Source organism: Triticum urartu, chromosome 3, assembly GCF_003073215.2.
Source record: "Triticum urartu cultivar G1812 chromosome 3, Tu2.1, whole genome shotgun sequence".
NCBI lineage: Eukaryota > Viridiplantae > Streptophyta > Magnoliopsida > Poales > Poaceae > Triticum > Triticum urartu.
Window position 1 is genome coordinate 93,978,427 of NC_053024.1, and position 25,734 is coordinate 94,004,160.

Sequence of the window (25,734 nt, forward strand, 5' to 3'; positions counted from 1 at the left end):
TCAAATTCTCACACATAACTCCTATCACGCACCAAATAGAGGATTGGGAATAAAACGACTTATCCCATGTCTAATCGCGACCCAACTCCCTACTCTAAACTCCCATTCCTCTTCCCAAATATTGCCAAATACGATGTTAGAAGATCTTTAATTGGGAATACTGAACAACTATGGGAAAGCCTCAAAGGGAGGTGTGAGGAAGTGTTGATGTATGGAGGGAGAGACAAACCTATGTGGATGCTTTCTGCTGACAGAAAATTTTCTGTTAAATCTCTATATCTACAATTCTTTAAAACTAACATGGGGTTCCCAAAAAAATTATGTGGAAAACAAAGGTTCCAGCAAAAATCAAGTTCTTCTTATGGTTGCTTGTTAAAAAAAGCATTCTTACTAGAGATAATTTACTGAGGAGGGTTGGAAAGGTGACAAACATTGTATACTGTGTGGCAAAGATGAAATTATTGATCACCTTTTCTTTTCCTGTTCAGTTGCTAGACTAATATGGAATTTGGTAGGGTGTGCTCTTGATTTAAAACAAATCCCCAGGGATTTGAATGATTGTTTTGGGAGCTGGCTTAGTAAATTCCAAACAAATAACAAAAGGTTGATCCTGGTTGGTACCTCTGTCTTACTTTGGGCAATTTGGAAATGCAGGAATGACATTATTTTTGACAAAAAGAAGATAAACGACCCAATGGAGATAGTGAAAATGATTTGTAATTGGATTTCTGATTGGATTGTTTTGCAGAAAAATGACCCAGAGGAAAAAACACTGATGTTGGGGGCAAGACTCATAGAGTAAGTTGCAAGTGAAATTTACAGGGCGGCTCAGGGGTGGCGCTTCGGAGTGCTACGACTGCAGGAGTGAAGATGTGCTTTTGGGTGGAGGGAAAAGAAGAATTTCTGTTCACCTTCCCTTAGCTTATTCAGACTGTTCGATACTGCTTTTGAGTTGTAATAGCCTAGACTTTCATGTTGCCTCTAGTTTCTTCAGTAGTTTCCTGTTCTTTTTCCTGCTCAGTCCTTAGGTGTTGCTGAACTTGTAAAAAACTTGGTTCGCTACTGTGGTTCCGTTGGTCGCGGTGGTTTCTTTAATAGAAATTGGAGGGGAAACCCTCGTTTGCTCAAAAAAAATTGTACATCAGGGTATTGTATTCTCATAAAAAATAGGGTGTTGTACATCAATAGGCATCGTCTGATGGATAGCAAGAGGATGGGGAATATTACATCAAGAGCCATCATATGATGGCTAGCAAGCGGATGGGGATATGACATCAAGAGACAATGCTAGCAAGCATGTGGGGGATATCGCGTGTGCATATATAGCAAAGAGGTATTGTACATTGAAAACCAACGTCCAGTGGCTAGCAACAAGCTAGGGCAATCGCGTGTGCGTATGAAGCAACGGGGACGTTGGCTAGCAACCAACGACTAGGGTGGGGATATCGCACTGCACCAACGGGGTATTGAACATCAGGAGGCAACGTACGGTGGTGAGTAGCCGACCGGCTGCATGGAGCTATCACATACGCGTGTATTGTACATACGCGGCATCGGGCTCATGTGTATTGAGAGAGGCAGTAGTTGGTGGCACTCTCAAACAGGGTCTTCAATTATCGCGTACGATCGGCAGCATCAGCATCGGGCTCATGTGTATTGAGATTTGGGAGAGAGGCTGTAACGTCCAGTCGCACTCACATACGTACTAGGCGCACATCTCTCGAAATCGATCGATCAGTACCTACTCGATTGCGCATATGAGGGCCTCCAACTACCACGCATGATCGCAACGAGGTTTCTACTCGTGCATACAAGCTCTTCAACTATCACACACAAGTACATCGATTGTTTGAGCTATGTAATGTGAAGTCTTGCACAACAGATTGAGCACGATCGCACAAACTACCTAGCACCTCGCTCGCCCGACCACCCATCGTATACCGAGCAAAGCAGAACTCACCCTAGAAATCATCAAAAAATCATCACCCTTAGTTCTATCTTGATTTTTTTTGTCATTGAAGGCCCAAAGTACGTCATCCAAGTGGGCAGTTGGTCCGTCCATGACAATTTTTTCTATTTTATGTCATAATTATTTGTCATGAAAGTATTTCGTCAACACATTCATGACAAATACATGGTTTCACACTTTTTATCCTAAAACTGCGCCTATAATATGATAAAATATTTCGTTTAGCCCAAAACATTATGGATGTGTCTTTTTGTAATAGTGAATGCTCTATTTTTACTTCCTCCATTCATTATTATTAGGCGTTTTGAATATTTCAATATAGACTAAACATATTGGCTGAAATGAGTGAACAAACATAGTAAAACATGTTTATGTACATCCGATTCAGAAAAAAAAAGTTAAAACATCTTATAATAGTGTAGGGAGGGAGTACTTTTTCTATCTATTCATCTTCAATCATAACAGTACAACAAATGTAGACCACCTAGCCACAACTACAAACACTAGAGCGAACCAATAGCGATCATAGGATGGACTATTAATTAACTACATATGCAACAATTAATCAATACACAATTGTAATCTGTCCAATTGTAATCATAGGGTGTATCTATTCATCTTCAATCATGGCTGCATTCTAGATAGCGATCTTCAATCATGGCTGCATTCTGGATAGCGATCATAGGGTGGACTATTAATTAACTACATATGCAACAATTAATTAATACACAATTGTAATCTGTCTAATTGTATGCTTGCCACAACTATAATTTGCTGTGATTTCTATCAATCCAATTTTAGTACATCCTGCAAAAATAAAATCCAATTTTAGTACTTCCTCTGTTCACTTTTAGGTCTTCTTTGGTTTGGAGGAATTTCATAGGAATTTTAAAGGATAAAATTTTTATAGGATTTTTTTCCTTTAGAGCCTTTTGGTTCATAGAAATAGATTCCTATTCCTACGTAGAATTGGTTCCTATCCTCCATATCTCATAAGAAAATAAAAAATGAACCTAGACTCAATGGAAAAATTCCTTTGATATTAACCAAATAACATCTTGTTTTCTATTCATACTCATAGAATTTGAGATACATGTCATCTCATTTCCTACAAAATTCGTATTCCTATGATAATCCTATCCTATGAACCAAAAGAGGCCTTATAAGGCCTTGTAGACATTTCAAATAACATGCAAAACAGATCAATCTCAGTTGTCTGACACGACTTATAAAAGTGAACAGAGGAAGTACGATAGATTAAATCACCTTTAGATCATTTTCCTAGGCAGTACCGTTTCAAGTATCATAAACTGGGCAGTACTGTTTCAAGTACCGTATAAACTAAATCGGACGTGATCTGCCATATGCAGAGCAATACCGATAATTGGCTTGCTACTGAGTTGTGGCATCGCTCCTTCCTGTGCTACAGTCAAATGGTACCACGAGAGAAGCAAACAACAGTGGTCAACGAGAGAAGCAAACAACAATGGTCAACGAGAGAAGCAAACAACAATGCTCGAATAAAATTCCAACTCTAACCAAGGAAACCAACGGAACGCTGACAGATTGTACGACTCCAAACACAACCATTCACTTTGCATGAACAGTCACATGGTACTAAGCATAAACGTAACTGAAGTTGCCAATGCATAACGTCTGAACCAACAAAGCAGTATCCCCACGTGATTAGCCTAAGACCAGCACGTCAGGATGTGGCGAAGTAGTCGCATCAAGTCAGATTGGAACTAGAGTCCTTCGACCATCCGCCATGCTCCTGGATGATGTGTGCATGAACTATGACTTCATCTTCCTGCTCTAACTGCTTATCCTCTGAAAGAAATAGAGGTATCCCATGTCCTTGGGCAGATCGACCGATGCAGCAACCTTATTGTCGTTGAAGATCGTCCACCTCCCATCTTTGAGGATATGGGCGACATAGTGCCCACAGTGTGTAGAGGTTCCCATGTGGCTCACAAATGCCATCAGCTTGTATCCTAGAAAAAGCATAAATATATGTTAACTGAGCTTCAGGAGTAATGTGATCGACTAAGTTACGAAAAATATTGAAGCCAATGTGTTCACACACTTCTATTAAGATTAAGACGGGCCAGTTTGGGAGATGAAAGTCACCGAGTCTTATACAGATATACTTTTGGGCGTGTACAGATTGAAACTTCATTGAACAAGTATGAAAAACCGACGAACAACAGCTCTTGCAGAATTAGCTCATCCAAGCACCACCACAAACAGGCGTATTTCTTAGGGGAGGGAGAAACTGTTCACTAAGTACCCTATTTAAAACTATTGCACAATAATAATTTGCCAGAGATGGGGAGGCGTGGTGGGGACACAGGCAAACAATAGTTATTTACTTGCAGCAATGACATTAGGTTGTAACCCAGTACTGTTAATCAATTGCATCAGATCATGCGCAAAATAAAGGCAGGCACGAGTGTTTGAGAAACTTACTGCCACTTCCATCTGATATGTTCGAGTCGTCATCTTTTACATTGTTTGTTGAAGAATCAGCAGATACAGAACTAGATGCTTCAAGGTGGCTGAAAACCCACTCCGTGGCTCTCTCAATATTTCCACCCTAATAATACACAACACAGAAAGAGTATCAAGGACATGGCCAAGTTAATTGGCAACACTAGAGAGGAAAATGAAAGGATGATACAGAAATAGGCAAGCGTCAACTTTCCAAAAGAAGGCCAATATTGCTGTCTAATATTTTCATACAAATAATAATTAAAAAACATAATCATCCATTCAAAGGAAGTAATCATAAAAGAGATTCTTACAGAAGCTTTCAAGGCCATTCGAGAAACATCTTCTGGAAAGCCAAAGGAAACAAGGGTTTGAAGACTTGCTTCATCAATAGTGTCTTCTGCAGGCATTGGATCTTGAGATATCGGCTCATTAATATCTGCATAAGTAGACAACAGTTTCAACTATCACAGCTAGAACTCATGCATTAATCATTTCATAATAATGAAAAAAAAGCATTTAACAATGTAACCCATTGCATCTGCATGCCAACCTGGATCCCCCGTGTGTGAGAGGAGCCAATTCATTGCCTCCTCAATTCCTGCATTTGATGTATTAATAGCAGCTTTCTGACAGGCAAAGTAATTGAACCCTATGTTTGCAAGCTGGGATACAATATCCTCGTCGGCAACAGGACGAGCAGGTTCAGCTTTGTTGCCACAAGAAGCTGGAAGATGGTATTGCCAAGTGATCAAAGAAGGGGGTAATAGAGAACACATTCAGAAGGAAAAAAAATACTAACAGCAGACAAACAAACCTCCTTCAGGCAGTAGCTCTTCCCCAGGCTGTACACCATTGCTGCGCATGTGCGATATATCGATTATATCCGGCACATCAATATAAACATCTGAAAGGGAAATAAAATGTCAAGGCTCAAGACATCCAAATATGGACTTATTAAATCATCTAAACCAAATGAAAAAATTGTACAGATCAGGGATACGAGCACCCCAAAACCATCACTTATTCCTAAATTTCAGGCAAGCCATTGAGAACTTACTCAAATCGAGTAACATATGACACCTACCAATTCGAAATTATGACAAGAGTAGGAAATATTACCAAGTTTCTTTGGCACCCATCCTTCTCCCATTACAAACTTACGCATCTGAAGCATCAGGTAATCAGGAAAAGTTTTAAGGCCAGTAGTCCTTCAATGAAATGTATACTCATTATTTCAAGTAATCATAATAAATGAAAAATATTTTGGCAAAAGAAATATCCCAGTTCTTAACAATTACTTGACAGAAATATCAAATAATTATATAATTATAAACATGTAAACTGCATGACAAATACTCCATTAATAAGAATATAAAGAGTACCGCAAATTCAACTTAATTGGCTGTATCTGTCACTACGGTGGGGATTATGACAATGATAATCTCATTTGGCCCAAACAGCTTCATCCTATTTTAGTGTTTGTTCGACCCGCTTTTGATACTTCTGAGGCAAATTTTCTAAAACAGATAAATAAGCACAGTTTGGCAACCGCTAACTGAGCCCAAGTGTTCCCAAAAAAAGACTGGCCTTTTCCATCAGGATATCAATAAAATATATTAACCGCGCACGCATGGACAATGGGATAAGAAAGAACACCAACAGAATTAAGTGCTGCAGTTTGTGCACGTGCATGAGAACTTCGATAAGATGTTGTTGGCAATTACAGATTATAGATTTCATCCATGTGCCAGAACCATGAGTTGGTTGCAAGATTTTTATGGGTTTCAGCTCTAGCCTACCCCAACTTGTTTGGTACTAAAGACTTTGCTGTTGTTGTTGTTGTTGTTGTAAAGATTATAGATTTCAGGATGTGCATACTTAATTGCTGTCGTCTTTGAATTTAATGCAGTGCTGTAAAACTCAGGCACTTCCTCTCCGCCTGAAAAACTTGCTAAGCATGCCTCCAGTGGGACTCTTGGCCTCACGATTTCCTCCTTAGACCTGCCATGGAATGATGGAAACAAAGTGATGCAGAAGAATAAGACATAAATACTTACTATGCAGTTGAGACTGCAGGAAATATGAGTGACTTACACTTCCTTTCCATCCAAGTCCATTGCTGCTTTCTTCTCATGGAACGCTTCTAGCTGCTCTGCACGCCCCACAAATGTCAAGGTTCTATAGTACATTAGATTATATACAAGAAACAAAAGAACAACAACTTTTCAAAGCCACCTTTGTTAGTCGCTTCATGCAATGGTATGCTCAAAGTAAGGAAGTTGTCACAATGTTGATTATAAGAAACTTTCCCAGAGGGGCACTGAACCCGCTCCTCAATGATGAACTTGAAGCCGGTACAAGGATTCAACTCATGGTTTCCAGGGTTTGCCTGATCAACTTTGCCAATAAGATGATGGAAGAACTCAAGGGCATCCTGGAAAGAATAATAAATAATATAATGAAAGTTAAGAACCTAGTTATACTCAAAACTATGGAGGAAAAAAAATTATTTTCTCTACGCCTGAGCTCTTGGCATGCTAGGTTATCCTGATCCCCCCCCCCCCCCACACACACACACACACGCACACAACACAAGCACTTCAGAGAGTCCGCTATTTGGTGGAATATTATGCATAATTATATAAGAAAAAATAAAAGGTAAAGTAAAGATAAAAATGTCACAAAATAGACAAGGAAATTAAAAGTAAAAGGATACTTCACTTCACCAAAAGATCAATAATAAGTTAAAGAAAAGGGAGAAGATGTGTTTGGTCAATATAGGCATAAAAAGGTTTACCTGTTGCCTCATACTGGAAAATTCAGGATGACTTGCTGCAATTACTGACTTGAACATACGGGGGCGTATTCCTTCTTGTCCCTGTAAATTACCCATAGAACACTAGTTGTATCAACACAAAAGTAGGTTCATGGTATTTGTAAAGCTCTGGCACTAAATAACCATAACAGTTCAGTACAGCTTATAGCGCAGTACAGATCAGCAACCCAGATCGTAAGACTAACACAAAAGTATGATCATACTGGGTGGTTGGGTACTCCCAACACTTTGTATTGCTTAAAGAAAGGGTAAAAAAGTACTCCCTCCATCCCATATGTAGGACGTTTTTGCAAGCTAAAACAGCTTGCAAAAACGTCTTATATTATGGGATGGAGTAGTAGTAGAGTACACAGTTTCACTACGGTGGAGAAAAACATATTTGGGAATTACAAAAGGAACTAATAAACCTGCAATCGTATATTTGTATAAGATAGGACAACAGGATATTTGTCCCTAGGAAGCTCCACCCAATTTAATATGGAACAAAGATAACGCATGACCATTGCTATGCCTATGCAACACTTTCTCAGTTGATGATGTGCTCATCAAGAAGCTCAGAGTAGCACAGTTAAAAAGAGCTCAAAGCTCCATTCCTTTCATTAAATGTGATTCATAACAAAGAGATTGGCGGATGTTAATTAACGTGCAATTCCAGATATTTTATCCAGACTAACCAATGTAACATGTCAATATGGTTTGCCTATCACTCTCCGTTCAAATAAAATCACCACTCACATACAGACCTACTACGTGAGAAATCTAAGAGAGCACCACCCATGCATCCTCAGCCCACAGTCCACATGAATACGAACTGTTATGGGCAGCTATAAACAATAGAAAATCAATATATAACAAAATACTACCTCTTGACTGGGTGCAGAATATTTACCAGAGAGCATACCATGCGCCAACTTTGTCCTAAAAAAGAGAGTGGAGAGGACAAGAACATGGATATTTAGATTAAATTCTTGCACAACAACATAAATCGCTTACCCTTCTAAGTTAAAACAAAAAAACAAATATCACGCCAATGATAATTTCTACAAAAAAACAAATATCACGCCAATGATAATTTCTTACAAGTATGCAGTTCTCTTTCTACAGCATGATGCATGATTGATTCAACATTGCTATCAACTTACAATAGTGACTCCTTAACTAACACCACACTCAGGTGAACATGAAGAGTTTTCAAATTGCCAACAAGTGTCAGCAGAAGAAGAAAAAATGGCTAACCAGTAATTCTGTATGATGGTAGCAATCTAACTGTAGGAATATGATGTTTTCAACAAAGGGAATACATGGCCAAACAACTTTTACATTCAAGATTGCATTTAGCATTAAAAGATAACCAAAATGTGAAAACAATTACCTAACAATAGCGGCACATTCAACAAACACACACATAGGTCATCCGTGAAAACTTACATTTGCATGTTTAAGTCCAACGTTGGATCAGCTTGAGAAATTGCAAACGCAGCTTTCAAGCTCTGCTTCTCAAAGTACCTGAAACAATTAAATGAATAAATGGAAGAGCAGATGCTACTTGAGGTGAAAAGAGGGTCCGGGTGCAACAATATATAAGAGGTCACACAATATCAAGAGGAAGTAGAACCAACCGTGATATAAAGGGATGGGTTGAAAACATAACTTGCATTACTGAAGCCATGTAGCAACTGCAAAAGGAGGAAAGATGTGTCTTACTATACGCAAGTTATAAGAAAAGAAAATGATCTCATACAGTCAAACCGTGATACCTATTTCCAAGGTTTACAAGGCCAGTATAGCCAGGCCCATATAAAGGTTCGGCATCTTTGCCACTTTCTTGTATTCTATTCCAATCAAAATTAGTGTTGTGGTCAAGTTCTCTTTCAGCAGTAGTCATCTCAGTCTGCACACAAAGAAAAGAAAATCACGCATCAAGGAACGGCAATAAATGAATTATATACACCGATGGACCACCAGTTGTACCAACTTTTTGTTTGTCTGTAAAATAACCAGACACTGATCACTTGCTTGGCCAATTATAATAATTCCAAGAGCAAGATGAACTGTCGTAGTTAAAAATCAAACCAGGCAATATCCTAACATTTGTTAGAGGATCAATCCCACAATGCTCTTTGATATAATTCCCTGAATGTTTATAATTCTAATCTGGATTGGCACTTGACATTTAGTACAAGAAATCTAGGGACTGTTTACTTGACAGCTGACTGATTTCCCATTTGGTATCAATCAAAATTTTGCACCAAACAAATAATGACACATTGCACTATCGAATTGACTGGTTCTCAATTCCGTATCAATCAAATTTTTGCATCACACAAACGACTCATGGCATTATCAATTAAAACCCATTTTACATGATTTCAGAAGCTCATTAGAGCCTTGCTTTTCAGAGCTTATAAGGCAAGTATAACGTGTTATAAATCCATTACTGTCGAAATGTTAAAACTACTAACATCCGAATATGCACTTGATTGAACTAGCAACAAACAAAAACATAAAAGCAAAAAGGGAAAAATGAGAGAAACAGAACAAAAACAGAATTCAACTATACAACCAAAAACCACCATCCACGCCAAAGTCTATTACCCAGAGTTAATAAACAAATAATTAGATACCAAAACCACCTGCTGGAAAGTTCATTAACCAAAATCCAAAAAAAAACTGAAAAGTAACATGCGCGGAAAGAGGAGAATCAGAGAGTCAAAAAACTGATCGACGCCGAAAAGAAAATAATTCGACTGAAAATAACAGTTCTGTAAATCTGCAATCAACAGTCAGATAGTATGTTTGCTGTGAACGAATCAATTTGATTTGAACCAAAGAAGAGTAAATTTCCAAAGAATGTAGAGCTAAATTGTCCCAGATAGGTGCCATTACAAAAAGATGACAACTCACCTTTTGGAGTGAAGAAAAATCAATACCAAAATGCGACAAGTGCTGAGCTAATATTGGATCTTCAACGCTATCATCTTCCGGGTATGAGTAAACGTCTGAGCTGTCACAAAAACAAGGTATGAATAGGTACTTTAATACGGAATAAATAGCAAAAGCAATCTCTCATGCCCGGTTTATCTTAAGGAAAAGGTTGCATCAATAATGCTCTCAAGTATACATAAGAGGGTATGCAGGCTGTAACTTTCTAAAGGCAAGAAATTACAAGGAAATGTATATACTACTAAATAAAGATAACAGGCTATGTGGTACATATATGAACCCTGTATCTAAAGGATAGATCGGAAGGGTTTCAAAGAACAATCTGAAACTATTGGACACCAACTAAAACGATGTATCTTTGCTACCAGTTGGAAAATACTCATTCCAGTGTTTTTTTTTTGAACTTTATATGCCTACGAATGCAACTTTAACCATCTTCTTCTCCAACTAAATTTCTATAAAGGTCATAACAGTCATTCCAAAAGCACATTTATGCCAAACCTACTTTATTGTATAATTTTCATACGACTGACCTGGAGATCAAAATTTGTGATTGCATGTTTTGACACGATGACAAATGTATTGTCACCAGAAGATGAGGTATATATAGCAGTAAATAATAAAAATGAGCAAGCCCAAATATGCAAAAGTTTAAGTGTAGCATTACCTGCTCCTTCCAAATCAGCGGTAATTGTTCCAAGCTTCACCGCTAAAGGATATTTAGTCTGCTGGTAGTGTTCAACAGCATGATTATTCCCGCCAGTTCCATCCCAGACCCACCTCCCACAGAGGATCATACCATCAGTTAAATTTAACCAAAGATTCTCAGTTTTGTCACACTTGCTACACTTCCACCCGGTAGGGGGCACAATAACACCATTGTCTAGTTGTTGCAGATCCATAGCATGTGCACTGATTATTTTCTTGTCAGCCACCCAAGAAGCCAGTTGTTGCTTTCTATCAGCACTCTCCGCAAGTATAACTTTATCAACTGCGAGCCTAACCTGCATATTTGTAGTTTGTAGTAGAGTAAAGAACTAAACTAAGTATGGACATGACAACTTCAATCTAATACAACCAGAAAATTACCTTCTCTGGCAAATCAACTGATGGAAATGGGAGAGACAAAAATTCAGGCAAAATAACGATTTCGTAAGTCACATCGTATTCAGGTTCTTGTTCACCAAAACCTCCCTCCACGCCTATCAATTAGGAAGAAGAAAAATATTAGTGAAGTAATTGCTTGAAATGGCAAAAACTTAAACTGACCAGAAATTGGGAACAGGAGACCCATAGTGTGAGCTCATAACTTTATTCTGAAGATCCAAATATATAGACAAGTCTCGTCACAAAGCTGGCACACACAGTCACCAAAGAATGTGTCGCCAAAACTAACAATCAACCAACAGAGACACTTTACATTACAATCTCAAATAAATTTCTAATGCTTATGCCATTCTACAACCAAAAAAAAAAAGCAATCAAATAGCACAAAAGTGCTGCAAGGCAGAGTTCAGCAAAACAGAAACAATATCGAAACACAAGCTTTCTTACACTAAGCTGAGCAGGGTCACCATGCAAATCCAAAATTCACATCACAGGAGAGGTCTTAATCAAACAAAACAAGCCAATGCTAGCACGACCACAGTAAGGCACTTGTAATCATAAGCTGCAACGAAATATCATATCGTGTGTACCTCGCACACTATTCTACACAGTCGAAACCGCTCCAGAATAACACACTGGTGTGAATCCAGAGATAATGTTGTTGTTGTTTCGCCCATCATCATTATTAACAGAGGCAATTGCGTTGTCAATCAAAGCATGGCATTCGCATAGGCCCACAGGCCATGAACGAATAGAAGCAGGAGGCGATACAAACACACGATTCAATTAGCTACAAGGTCTGTCATACCGATGGCGAGCAGGGTTGGCTTCTTCAGCGGGCGATCCGTCTCGTCTGGCTCCGGCTTCCGGCGCTGCACGATGTGGAGGTACACGGGGTTCTCCGACTTCTCGAAGTTCCACGCCACGTGCTCCCTCCCGAACCCCAGGAACGAGTTCATGTCCACGTACAGCCCGCCCTCCGACCTCTGCGACGCGCACAGGCACGGAGATAGGCAATTAGCATCAGACCCTAGCGGCCGCCATCGAGGAGGGGCGTGGAGAGGGAGGGGGCGGGTGGCTTACCGGGGTGTCGAAGGAGACGCAGCACTCGTCCTTGTGGATGCGGTTGGTGGGCTCCGGGATGCGGACCTTGTGGAGGTTCGCGCGGAGGAGATCCATGGCCGCGGGCCGCGGCGGGCGACGGCGGAGCCGGGTTGCGTCTAGGGTTTTGGGGGCGTGGGGGACGGCGAGGCGACGAGATTAGACACGAAATTTGGTTTGGGAGAGGGGAACTTAAGAAGAAGTAGTAGGGGTTAAGTTAAACCGACTCTGCGTTGCGGGCCTGCAATTCTAATTCTGATCTAACGACGTACAGAAACAATACTCTGTTTGTTATTTCAAATTCAACAACATGGCATATATTAGTAAGAGCATCCCAATCAGGTTGAAGACTTTTTAGCTAACATTCTTTTAGGTCTAGCTTATCTGATTTTTGGGATTCTATAATATCTCTGACTTTATCTTTCCCAAATTATAAACGATATGTCTATCATATGAGGAATATAATCATTTTATGTTAAGAAAAAGATCATCCAACAGATAATTAAAAACTTGATGCCCAAAAACGATTATTGGTATGTGGCGGAAGATTCTTGGGCACCATGGGTGGTGTTGCTTTTGCAGGTGATGTAAAATTAATGCCTAGAAACGACCGCTTGAACATGATTCATTGCGCATTTTGAAATTCAAACTCTAAACATTTAAACATTTCAAATAACATAATTATACAGTACTAGGATAGACGGGCATACTACGGAGATACCATTACCATATATCATCACACATCATGATGTCTACAGTACTCATTGAACTTATCATCGTCGTCGAGGTTGAACCCCCCGGGTGGTCTGCCAGAGGGACCAACCTCATGGTCATTGCCGGTAGACGGTTTCAGGTCCTCCTCCTCGTAGAAGCCCTCCATGTTGAGCTCGTCGAACATCTCATCAACTTGATGGAATGTTCGTGATCCATCTCCTTGTCTTCCTTATTCATGCACCCATTATCCCTCTTGGTGAATAATTCAAGCTCCGTTGCCACGAGGCCTGGATTGGCCTCGGCGAACTTCACCATGTACAACGCACCCCTCTTCTCAGCCTTTGGTGCGCCTTGGCCGATGGTGTGCCTTTTCCACACGGAAACAATATGTATAACATGGGCAACGGACTACGCCTCCTCGACCGACTCTACCTTGGGAGAGTTGAGCTCAGCCCGGCTTTGGATGTATGCCACCGCATCGTACATGTGTGTGACAAGCTCAGTGGTCTCCAAAGTGATCTCGATGGCGTAGTGGGCCAATTGTCAACGCTGAACGCTATGGTATGCGTGTGGCGCTTGCGGCAGGGCAGCGAGGCGGAGTTGCACGCAACGGAGCCTGACATGGCAGGAATCCGGCTGAAGCGGTGGGCGAATCCAGCTGTGGAGCATCGTGATCGATAGATTAGGAGAGCGAGGACACTAGATCCGGTGATGGTGGCCGAATTTGGGCGGTAGTTGTTGCGGGCAAAGGCGGGGATGCAGCGCTAGGTATGTGAAACTGAAAATAGGGGTGGATGTTGCGGCGTGGGGCGCCCGGAATCAGCAGTATTGCCGGCGAGTGACGACGCAAACTAATGACGGGGAAACTTCCGGGGGCAATTGCGGGTTTGGTGCGTGCGGCGCTACAAATATGCAGCAGTAGTAGGCAAATTTTTGGATTGTCCAAAAAATTGATCACTATTTACAGATACTTCATTTGCCGAAACACTGTTTGAGGCTTAAAAAAAACCCTAAACACCTTTTTTAGGCGTGTCTGTTTTTTCAGCATCGGTTGGAGATGTCTTAATTGTGTCAAATCTTATAAAAAATAAAGTAAACGATACAATAATAAATATAGGTGATTTGAACATATTTTTAGTGATGAATCTAATGGTATTCATTTGAAATATGTGGATCTTATAATATATTGTTATATGAATTGGTCAATGTTACGAAGTTTGACTTAAGACAAAGCTAATATGTAGAGTAAATAAAAACAAGGAAATATTATTACCTGTACTTCCTATAGACAGATTTTTAACTAAAAAATCCACCAAAAAGCCAAAGAAAAACATGGCAAACTGATACACAACGCATACAAGTTTCCCCAATCCCCGAAAAAAGAAGTGGCTCCCCGATCCAGAAGCTAAAGCCCCCCAACGAACAGTCTATCTACATGTAACCGCCCCGAGATGGCGAGATGACGATCGTACATTACCTCTGACGTAGCTCCACAAGAACCGGATCAATCCCTGCAAAATTGCCCACAGAGCTCGGAACATAACCGGGAGAGCTAGCAGCCTAGCACAATCTATCCAATCACCAATCCAATCTGCTCAAGGCCACTAGCCGTCTAGCCCAACGGAGGCGTCACCCTTGGCACACACTCAGAATTCCCTCTCGTCAGGTACTCCCTCGATCACCTCTCCCCCGTACTTCGTTCCTCTCCCGCCGTGTTGTGATTTTTTTCAGATCTGTCAACCCACCATAGAGTGCGACGGTGTGAGAATTGGGATGGGGTAATGTAGCATCAAGCGCACCGCGGCCAGAAATATTCCTTCCGTGTAGGTTGTGGTACCGCATCAACAGATCATTTCCCCTTTTCCTAGGCTTTGAAGCATCCACACTAGGATAAGTTTGGCATCCAAGACTGCAGCCGAATCCACCACCACAAATTGCAGAAATCTCACGACAAACCACACCAACAGCTCCTACTGTAAAATCAACTGCCCACGAAAATCACGCGCTATCACGTAGTAACTAGCATTTCCACCTGATCATCGACTAACCCGCATCCATCATTCAGTGCCGCAGCACTTTCGGACCGCAACCATCTCAGAGACCAGAGATGCAACTCAGATACATTTCAGAGACCAGCGATGCATATGCCGGTGTCCAAACTCAGATATATTTAACTGCTGATGTTCTATACAATGCCAAGGCTTATACTTCCACCTACCATATATGTTCAGTTCAGCAGCATGCTGCATGCATAACTAGAGACTGTCATGCTCCTGTCCTCTCCAGCATGTCCCAGAGCTCTAGAGACTGCAGTGTTGGACATGAAACATTTGTAAGTGGACAGACTGAATATCTTGGGAGGAAAATTGAACGATCCTTTCTGTTCTTATAATCAATTAAAAAATTATCTTAGGAGGAAATCCAATGATCCTTTCTATTCTTATATGATCATTAAAAAAAGTATCTTACGAGGAAAATCGAATGATACTGTCTATTCTTATAATCATTAAGAATTTAAGATCAAAGGCATTTCACAACAGCGAGACCTGACGATACTTTTCTGCCACATAGTAATGTTGTGCATCCACATACATACAGCCATGCTTGTATCAGAAGGATGAGAATTTCGATCCTAAAAAATGGTCGAGAATTTCCTTGTGGTTTCTATCAAGATATAAAATTATCATAAATGGCAGTGCTAGGGTACATCTGAGCAAGCATAACGTAACAGCCAGATGATCATGTGGTCATGCAACTTCCAGACTGACAAAGAGCTGATGGTAATGGTACTGGATATCCGTTAAGAATATTCTTAAGTACTTGCAAAGAATATCCTTAAGTACTCTCTGGTCTGTAATTCAAACGTTGGCTCTTTTTGGTCGCTCTTTGATCCCGAGAGGTTCGCAACTGGTTGAGGAAGAATAGTTGAGAATTTTCACTTTGACCACTCAATTGGTTAGTTGATTTCAGGTTTCGAGCACAAAGTCAAAGCAATCACTGCTTATAAGTGCTTTCAACACTGTCTCATTCGAAAAGCTACAATTGATCTTGTGCACATGTAGGGTGCTAGAGACATTTTTAACCAAGGAATGAACATCATGTGCTAATGTGAGAGATCAAAACACTATTTCTTTGTGTATGTAAATAGCATGCGGCCGCTTTCCGCTCTCTCTTTTTTTTCAAACAGAATTTCCTTTGATGTCAGAACTAAGACCTCTAATGCTCGAGAAAAATTCATTTCCGGTTTTTGTGATATCCATGGTAGGTTAGGTAGATTGAAAGAAGATGGAGGTAGCACACCAGGCTCAAACAATTAGGCAGTCCTGAAGGTGGCAAGGAGGGAAGGAGCCCATTGAGATGATAGGCAAGGTTCGGCAACGACATAAAGGTAGCAATCCAGTTCAACAGTTCATTATAACAAATTATGACACGCTAGATGTCAAATGCAGAAACAAAACAAACAAAGGTTAGATTGGGGGGGGGGGGGGGGGTTCAAAGAGGCCGTGCGACCACCACAAACCAAATGCATAATCCGATGAAGGCAAATGAATATTTCAACTCATATTTCCTACTAACTTCCAACATACATTTGGGTAACTGTGTCATACATCTCCATCCCTATCTCGTGCCAAACAATTTTCAGTTTCAAAATTTTCACTTGGCAGAAGAAGTGTTGTAGCCTACAGCCGACAAAATTATTTTTTTTCGAAACGGATCAGCCGACAAAATTATTGATTTTTCCGCATTCACTTATAGTTGGACCAGTACTCGGAGACGAGCTTAAAGAATGACGAGTCCTCATTTTCCATCAGCCTCGATGGCCTGTCGTACTCTATAAGCTTACCTGCAACAAAGAAGTTATTTTGTCCATTGGTAAATATATATCCCCGGCATAATTTTAGTAGCGCGTAGAGGCAGATGCTTATACCGTAGGAAAGAACCATGACCATATCACTGTCTGTGACGGTGGGAACCCTGTGTGCTATGGTGATCACCGTGCACCCTGAGAACTCCTGCTTGATGACCCTCTGCAGGATGGCGTCGGTGGCCGAGTCGATCGACGCCGTCGCCTCGTCGAGGACCAGGATCCTGTTCCTGCTGAGGAGGACGCGCGCGAGGCAGAAGAGCTGCCGTTGCCCCGCGCTCCAGTTCTCTCCGTCATCGCTCACTGAAGATGCAAAGACAAGCCTATCACATTTCGGGCATGCTTCATTTCATACAGTAGTAAGTACTTTAGGACTAAAGATCATTGTCTCACCTGGTGCCTCAAGAAGTTCAGGAAGGACACTGATCGTCTTCTTCAACTGGCACTTATCCAATGCCTGTGAAAGACCAGCGTGTCAGGATCAGGATCAGCAAATGTGTCCCCAACAAAGACCGATGGTAGTAGGTGAAAATACTGGAACTGATGTAGATTTCAGAATATGGTAAATTGTGGCTAGACCTCCCAGATATCCTGATCTGTATACAGGCCCAGAGGATCGACGTTGCTCCGTACGCTGCCCCTGAAAAGCGTTGGCTCCTGAGGAATGATGCTGAGTTTCATCCTAAGGTCCTTCAGTCCTATGGTGCAAATGTCGACATCGTCGATGAGAATTCGCCCGCCGGAGGGGTCGATGAGGCGGAACAACGCGCTCAGGAGAGTGGTCTTCCCGCTCCCGGTTCTTCCAACAACTCCAATCTTGTTTCCAGCTGCAAATGTGCAAGTGATCCCGCGCAAAACCGTAGGCGCATTTTCGCGATACTTGACCTGAAAAACATGGTATGACACTTTAGAATGTCAGATGAATGAGCTGGTTGTCTCTTGAGTTTCAGTTTCTTACTCTCAAGTTCTCCAGATTTATCTTTCCTTCAGATGGCCATGAAGGAGCAGGCCTTCTGTCACTGATGATAGCCGGAGGCTCAGATGGTAGATTCATGAACTGTTTGATTCTCTCCACTGATATCATATAATTCTCCAGATTTGAGTAGAATCGTGTCAAGAACACTTGCGCAGAAGAAAGCGTCAAGGCATATGAGAGGCATAGCCCAAGAAATCCTGAAAAAAATGCCAAGGGAAGACTTGAGTGGCACACCATATTTCTGCACATTATATGAAGTACTCAGCCCTGAATAATATTCACCTGGAGCAACTGATCCTGCCGGTAGCATAACGAGAAGAATGGACGATGTAACAATGACCAAGATTTGCATCGCCTCGACACGCAGAAGCACCCACTCTAGCGCTGCATTTGTGTAGAAGAACATTGTCGCATCCATGTCGATGAGCTGAAGATTTTTCTGAATGAACCTATTTGTCGCCGCAAAGGCCCTTATGGTGACCACTCCGAGCATCGATTCAGCGGCATAGTGCATCACGGGCGCCTTTGTGGTACCGTTGATCCTCACCAACTCTCTGGCGGAGGCAATGTAGTATCTCTGCAACAACAGTAGCATTGTTCACACATTGGATCTGCTGCACAAGAAGATGAATGCAGGGTTCTTTCATGGTGCTCACCTGAATGTACAGAACACCAATTACAGCAGGCACGGCAACCAGAACGACTTGCCATGTAACCATGATCATTACCACCACGGTTGCCGCCACCTCAACCGTGCCGGATATCACAAAGGTCATCGTAAACGGGATGTCGAAGTCCAAGATGCACAAATCCGACGAAGCCTGCATAAAAATGCACAATTAACGGTGCACAAACTCAGACTGCAAATCTGCAGTAACATCGGCATATACAAGTATGGCTGAAAAAGTTGTGTTAATATGTACACATACCCGGGTCATGATCCTCCCGGTCGGGGTAGAGTCGAAGAACAGCATGGGGGCCTTGAACACAGAATCCATGAAACCGGAGAAGAACTCCCTCGACGCCTTGAGGCCGAAGTGAGCGGCAACAAGGCTCCTCACGTAGGCAAACAGGCAGCTGGCGGTCGTCATCACCGCGTAGACTCCGACGACGATCCCGACGCTGAACCGACGGCTCTGGATCGTCGCCGCGAGCCAGTAAGTCGCGAGGTATTGCAGGGCGACGAACACGCACTGTGTGAGTACTATGAGGACGAGGAGGAACCAGCCCCTGGACACTGACACGTAGTCCTTGTATGTTTTCAGCCCGGCTCCTCCCAGCTCCCTCTCCTCCTCCTGTGTCAGCTGGACCGACGGCAGGTTGCCGGTGGAGATCTCCGCGTCGCTGCCCTGCTGCTGGAGCCTTGGCTGTTGGTACTGAACCATGGCTCCTTCGTTGGATACATTGGAGTCCAACGTTGTTTTTGAGTCCTGGTGAGCGTTGACAAGCTGCTCGAACGCCGTGCCGAACTGCAGGAGCTCCTCGTAGGTTCCCTCCTGCGTTATCTCGCCCTTCTCCATGACCTAACATGAACAAGATGGTGACTGTCAGACAGTGCCATCTATGGTGGTAAGTTTTGTGCAGACAGACAGAGAGGAAACCTACCAAAATCCTGTCAACCTTGGAGAGGAACTCAACTTGATGCGTTACGAGAATGACCGTCTTGTCCTCGAGCGCCGCCATGACACAATCCTGCAACGACAAAGTGGCTGTCACGTCCATGAAAACGATCTGTAACCGTGGCATTGGCAATGAGGTTTGAGAAGGAGAAGAGTCTTCCTGACATTGAAGAGGGTGGCGGCGGTGTGCGCGTCGACGGCGCTGAAAGGGTCGTCGAGGAGGTAGACGTCGGCGTCGCTGTAGACGGCCCTTGCGAGCTGGATCCTCTGCTTCTGCCCGCCGCTCATGTTGAGGCCCCTCTGCCCGATCTCCGTCAGGTCGCCGTGCGGGAAGTTCTCCATGTCCTTGTCCAGCGCGCAGCACTTGAGGGCCCTCTCGTACTCCGAACTCCTCATCGGCCTCCCGAAGAGGATGTTGTCGCGCACCGTACCGCTCTGGATCCACGACGTCTGGGACACATAGGCCACCGAGCCACTCACGGCCACCTGAATGAAGAAGATGAAAAATACATGTCAGAGAACATCGGTATGTGCAAGGAAATTGGTTCAATGCACGTACTGATCCGGACATTCTTGGGATCTCGCCGAGCGTCGCGCACAGCAACGACGATTTTCCAGCGCCGACAGGCCCGCAGACGGCGATCTTCTGCCCGTGCGTGGCGGTGATGTTGATGTCTTTCAGGGTTGCGGTGCCCTTGCTGGGCTCCCAGCTGAAGACGCCGTGGTGCACGTCCAGGCAGCTCCTGTCGGACGCCGGTGCCCTGTCCACGGCGTCGTCTTGGAACTCATCCTCGGTGAGGAACTTCCCGATGCGGTCCAGCGACACCTTGACCTGGATCATGACGGACATCACCTCGGGCAGCATCCTCATGGGCTCCGACACGACGCGCATGGTGGCGAGGACGGTGAACACCACGCCGGCGTCCAGGGGCGCGCTCTGGACCGCGGCCGTGCCCGCCAAGACCACGGCGGAGATCACCGTCGGCGACACCCAGTAGAGCGCGCTGCCGTAGGCCTTCTTGAGCTGCGTCTCGCCGAGCCACCGCACCTCGGCGTCGCGCAGCCGCTGCACCGTGGCCCTGAACTTGTCCTCCCACGACTGCAGCTTCACGATCTTCATGCTGTGCAGCACCTCCGCCGTGGCGCGCTGCCGCTCGTCCTGCGCCTGCATGAACCTCGACTGGTACTGCTGCAGCATCCTGGCGAAAGGCACGTTGAGCACGCCGCAGATGGCCACGGGGGCCAGCGCGGGGAGCGCGCCGGCGCCCACGATCCAGAACAGGAGCGCGATGGCGAGGACGAGCTGCACCGGCATGCTCCATCCCAGGTGCAGCCAGTACGGGAACTCGCCCAGCCGGTACGCGTCCACGGCGATGTAGTTGGCGATCTCGCCGGACGAGTGCCGCCCCCGCCCCTCGCTGGACAGCCGCAGCTGCTTCTCGAAGACGGCGGCCATGAGGGCGGAGCGCATGCGCATGCCCAGCCGCCTCGACCCGAAGAACCAGTGCCTCTGCGACAGCGACTCCACCAGCTTCATGGCCAGAAGGCCGGCGACGAGCGCGGCCCCGGTGCCAAGATCCCGCTCCTTCTCCTGCCGATCGGAGTACGACACGAAGCAGTACAGCATCACCGGCGACGCGGCGAAGGACAGTGTGCGTAGCAGCGTGTAGAGCGCCGTCAGGAGCAGCTCCTTCTTGTGGCACTCGGCGAGCACCCGGAGCACGAGGTTGCTCGTTTTATGCGACTCCCCCCTCCGTCGATGCCACTCGCCGAGGAACTTACGGCACGCCTCCGCCGCCGCGTCGTCGGCGTCGAGCGGCGGGATGTCGCCGAGGCCCAGCGGCTTGGAGTACCCAAGGCGCAGGAGCGAGTCCATCCACGTGAACGTCAGGCGGCTGAAGAACCCGGCCTCGCCGAACGCCGCCCGCCTCTCCCCGCCCCCCGCCGCAAGGAGAGGCTCGGACTCCGCGCCGCCTCCATCGCCGGCGGCGAGGCTTCTGTAAACTCGGATCGCGCTCAGCAGAAGCAAGAAGCCCACGGCCCACGACATCACGTCAAGAACTCCCAGATTTCCACCCGTCACAGTCTTCTCCAAACAGTTGGCCGTGATGAGAACAGCGTCCACCGCCCACCACGCCACCGCCAGAGCTCCGGAGAGCCTCGTCGGACGGACGACCAAGGAGACCGACAAGGACACCCACACAAAGCCTCTAACGAAGAAGAGCAGTGCTCCGTGGGGAGAGGAGCCCCATGCTCCCAGTCCCAGGCAGACGCACGCAATGCCAAGAAGCGCGCAGCAGGGGGAAGCCACAGCGCACGGAAATGGAAGCTCTCTCGCCCTGACGACCCTGAACTCCCTCTTGCAAGCGGCGATCAGCAGGCTCGAGACATAGACGGCCAAGAGAAGAAGGTTCACGAGATCGATTAGCATCGTCTGGCTGATGAAACACAGGGAACCCAGCTCCAGAGCGAGATCTCCTCCTCCTTGGCCTTGGCAGGCTGCTGATGATGCAAGCAAATACTCCGGTGTTCTACCTGCAACCATCGTAAACTGTGAGATATCACAGGCATGGAGGAACTCTAGGGAATGAGATCATGGCACGAAACTAATGGAGGCGAGATTTGGCGGAGATCGAGGGCTGGCGTTGACTACCTCGCTCCATTCGCCGCTTCCTCGAGAATAAGCTTGAGCTTCACGAGGATTCGAGGAACCAAACAAAGATAAAAATGATTTTGTCCTGCGTGTCGGAGGTTGCAGGGAGGAGGTGGAGTTTTATGAATCGTGTTCCCTGCTTCAGCACTAGTACTATGTCAGTGGCGCCGTGCTAACTGCCACGCTGGTCCCACTGGATCCACTCCACTGGTAAGTGAGCGGCCGCGAAGATATTGTGGACGAAGGTTTGGTTGGTTGGACGTGCAGACTCAGCACGGCAGCGACGAACAAGACAAATGACAAGCGACGGAAAGGAAAGGAAAACAAGCGGCAAGACAAACAAGACGCGAGCTATTCTTTTGTTTTTTGCTTCGGAAAAGAGAGGAGTGGTTGGCAGTAAGCAAACGGGAAAACGCTTCGTGTGGGAGATGGCTGCGGCGGACGATCTACAAGCCTAGCCTAGCCGCCACTCATGTTCTCACTCTCTCGCCACGTCACCGGGGAAAGCGTGCGCGACGCCGTCGACGGCGAGGTCCTGTTCGTGGAGGGCCCCGGTGAGCTGTTGTGCATCTAGGTTAGGGGTTGTGTGAATGTGCTGCGGTGGTCTTCGGCTGGCAGTGGCAACCTTTGACAGAGGCGTGCCCGACCTCAAACCCGGATCTGGCGCGCAACGGTGTGGGCGACTTGGTTTAGGTTTTCTTTAGGGAGTTTATGAGCATAATTGGTTTGCTATCAATATTTGGCTTGCCAAATGTTGGCACTGCCAACTATTGGCAATACCAAGACTTGCCAACTATTGGCAACTTTATGTGAGAGAGACAAAACAACTCGTAGCCAATCAAGTAGTTGCCAATATTTGGCACAATGCCAAACATTGGCATGCCAATTTTTGGCAGCAAACCAATTATGCTCTATGTGTCTGGTTTGGGGCGGCGAGGCGGCGGCACCTTCCCCGTCTAGGAATTAATGTTCTCTCCGCATATTCCAGTCTCGTTTGGTGTGCTTATGGTCAGTTGGAGGGATTGTGGAGCCATGTCTCCTATGGGTCTTTCGGAATTTGGTCGTTCTAGTTTTTTGTGGATCTGTCTGAATTCGACTGGTTTTGTGGTCTTTAGAGTTTCTACATGCCCCTATCGACGTTTTCTTTTCCGGGGAAGCGATTTGCTTCACATATCGTGATCGTTGGTGTTTACAGGTCCACATGGATGACTTCCCGGCTACTGCTTCTACAAGCTCCCAAGTTTAGAAAAATTTGCTCCACTGGGCCTTAGAGGTGGCATCGAGCTATGCTCACGGTATGTCGCCGATGGATTGGAGGAAGAAGAATTTGTCACCTAAAAGATTTCAAAGTAATTTATTTGTGCGGGCGTGCTTGTAAGGACCTTGAGAAGTAAATTAACTAATTGACTGACTCGGTCTACATGTTACACTTGTTGGGCCCCCAAGGGTGGGAGTTTGTGACAAGAAGCAAACTTTTCCCTCGGTGAGAAACTAAGGTATCAATCTGCGAAGGTGCAAGAAACTGAAGGAAATATGCCCTAGAGGCAATAATAAAGTTATTATTTATTTCCTTATAATCATGATAAATGTTTATTATTCATGCTGGAATTGTATTAACCGGAAACATAATACATGTGTGAATACATAGACAAACAAAGTGTCACTAGTATGCCTCTACTTGACTAGCTCGTTAATCAAAGATGGTTATGTTTCCTGACCATGAACAATGAGTTGTTATTTGATTAACGAGGTCACATCATTAGTTGAATGATCTGATTGACATGACCCATTCCATTAGCTTAGCACCCGATCGTTTAGTATGTTGCTATTGCTTTCTTCATGACTTATACATGTTCCTATGACTATGAGATTATGCAACTCCCGTTTACCGGAGGAACACTTTGGGTGCTACCAAACGTCACAACGTAACTGGGTGATTATAAAGGAGCATTACAGGTGTCTCCAAAGATAGATGTTGGGTTGGCGTATTTCGAGATTAGGATTTGTCACTCCGATTGTCGGAGAGGTATCTCTGGGCCCTCTCGGTAATACACATCACATAAGCCTTGCAAGCATTACAACTAATATGTTAGTTGTAAGATGATGTATTACGGAACGAGTAAAGAGACTTGCCAGTAACGAGATTGAACTAGGTATTGGATATCGACGATCGAATCTTGGGCAAGTAACATACCGATGACAAAGGGAACAACGTATGTTGTTATGCGGTCTGACCGATAAAGATCTTCATAGAATATGTAGGAGCCAATATGGGCATCCAGGTCCCGCTATTGGTTATTGACCGGAGACGTGTCTCGGTCATGTCTACATTGTTCTCGAACCCGTAGGGTCCGCACGCTTAAGGTTACGATGACAGTTATATTATGAGTTTATGCATTTTGATGTACCGAAGGTTGTTCGGAGTCCCGGATGTGATCATGGACATGACGAGGAGTCTCGAAATGGTCGAGACGTAAAGATTGATATATTGGAAGCCTATGTTTGGATATCGGAAGTGTTCCGGGTGAAATCGGGATTTTACCGGAATACCGGGAGGGTTACCGGAACCCCCGGGAGCTATATGGGCCATAGTGGGCCTTAGTGGAAAAGAGAAGGGGCTGCCCTAGATGGGCTGCGCGCCTCCCCCTTCCCCTAGTCCTATTAGGACTAGGAGAGGTGGCCGGCCCCCTCCTCCTCTTTTCCCCCTCCGCGAATCCTATTCCGACTAGGATTGGGGGGGGGGAATCCTACTCCCAGAGGGAGTAGGACTCTCCTGCGCCCTCCTCCTTGGCCGGCCAGCCTCCCCCCTCTACTCCTTTATATACGGAGGCAGGGGGCACCTCTAGACACACAAGTTGATCCACGTGATCTATTCCTTAGCCGTGTGCGGTGCCCCCTGCCACCATATACCTCGATAATACTGTAGCGGAGTTTAGGCGAAGCCCTGCTGCTGTAGTTCATCAAGATCGTCACCACGCCGTCGTGCTGACGAAACTCTTCCCCGACACTTTGCTGGATCGGAGTCCGGGGATCGTCATCGAGCTGAACGTGTGCTCGAACTCGGAGGTGCCGTAGTTTCGGTACTTGATCGGTTGGATCGTGAAGACGTACGACTACTTCCTCTACGTCGTGTCATCGCTTCCGCAGTCGGTCTGCGTTGGGTACGTAGACAACACTCTCCCCTCTCGTTGCTATGCATCACATGATCTTGCGTGTGCGTAGGAATTTTTTTGAAATTACTACGAAACCCATCAGAAACTTGCAACAGTGGTATGTCCTGCAAAACAAATAAAACACTGATCGTGTCCCCAACAATTCTAACAGGGTGCCAATCCCTCCTAGTCTTGCTAGTTATACAAGTGTGATAAATATTTTTGGTATTTTTGAAATAAAACAACATGTAAATGTTGTTGGAAGGTGCTCCTTATGGTGAAATTTGGACCGGGGTTCATAGGTTA

The 25,734-nt window shown here is 44.8% G+C and overlaps 2 protein-coding genes across 2 annotated transcripts; both read right to left on the bottom strand.

Annotated features, from left to right (window-relative positions):
- Positions 1–3,468: 3,468 nt before the first annotated feature.
- LOC125543058 (ubiquitin carboxyl-terminal hydrolase 14-like) lies at positions 3,469–12,651 on the bottom strand. The gene is made up of 19 exons (XM_048706305.1): positions 12,432–12,651; positions 12,157–12,334; positions 11,331–11,443; positions 10,909–11,245; positions 10,203–10,297; positions 9,056–9,189; positions 8,918–8,974; positions 8,727–8,804; positions 8,162–8,216; positions 7,260–7,340; positions 6,698–6,896; positions 6,557–6,614; positions 6,341–6,463; positions 5,582–5,670; positions 5,277–5,366; positions 5,013–5,186; positions 4,774–4,898; positions 4,439–4,565; positions 3,469–3,963 (listed from the first exon to the last, which is right to left on the bottom strand). Exons 1-19 carry the CDS (start codon positions 12,525–12,527, stop codon positions 3,785–3,787), a joined length of 2,388 nt encoding a protein of 795 aa, XP_048562262.1. The 5' UTR covers positions 12,528–12,651; the 3' UTR covers positions 3,469–3,784.
- Positions 12,652–16,699: 4,048 nt separating this feature from the next.
- LOC125543059 (ABC transporter C family member 8-like) lies at positions 16,700–22,432 on the bottom strand. Its single transcript, XM_048706306.1, has 12 exons — positions 22,277–22,432; positions 20,183–22,158; positions 19,789–20,109; positions 19,610–19,696; positions 18,934–19,527; positions 18,661–18,825; positions 18,287–18,581; positions 17,987–18,201; positions 17,608–17,913; positions 17,422–17,485; positions 17,092–17,331; positions 16,700–17,007 (listed from the first exon to the last, which is right to left on the bottom strand). The coding sequence occupies exons 1-12, from the start codon at positions 22,284–22,286 to the stop codon at positions 16,910–16,912; spliced, it is 4,371 nt and encodes a 1,456-aa protein (XP_048562263.1). The 5' UTR covers positions 22,287–22,432; the 3' UTR covers positions 16,700–16,909.
- Positions 22,433–25,734: the final 3,302 nt, after the last annotated feature.

Excerpts from the sequence above, each read along its gene's own strand:
- LOC125543058 (XM_048706305.1), bottom strand. The coding sequence starts at position 12,527 with ATGGATCTCCTCCGCGCGAACCTCCACAAGGTCCGCATCCCGGAGCCC. Across the intron at positions 11,444-12,156 it reads GCCAACCCTGCTCGCCATCG|GCGTGGAGGGAGGTTTTGGT; the intron begins GTATGACAGACC and ends CCTAATTGATAG. Across the intron at positions 6,897-7,259 it reads TTTCCAGTATGAGGCAACAG|GATGCCCTTGAGTTCTTCCA; the intron begins GTAAACCTTTTT and ends TATTCTTTCCAG.
- LOC125543059 (XM_048706306.1), bottom strand. Across the intron at positions 17,914-17,986 it reads TAAATCTGGAGAACTTGAGA|GTCAAGTATCGCGAAAATGC; the intron begins GTAAGAAACTGA and ends CATGTTTTTCAG. Across the intron at positions 17,486-17,607 it reads CAGATCAGGATATCTGGGAG|GCATTGGATAAGTGCCAGTT; the intron begins GTCTAGCCACAA and ends GGTCTTTCACAG.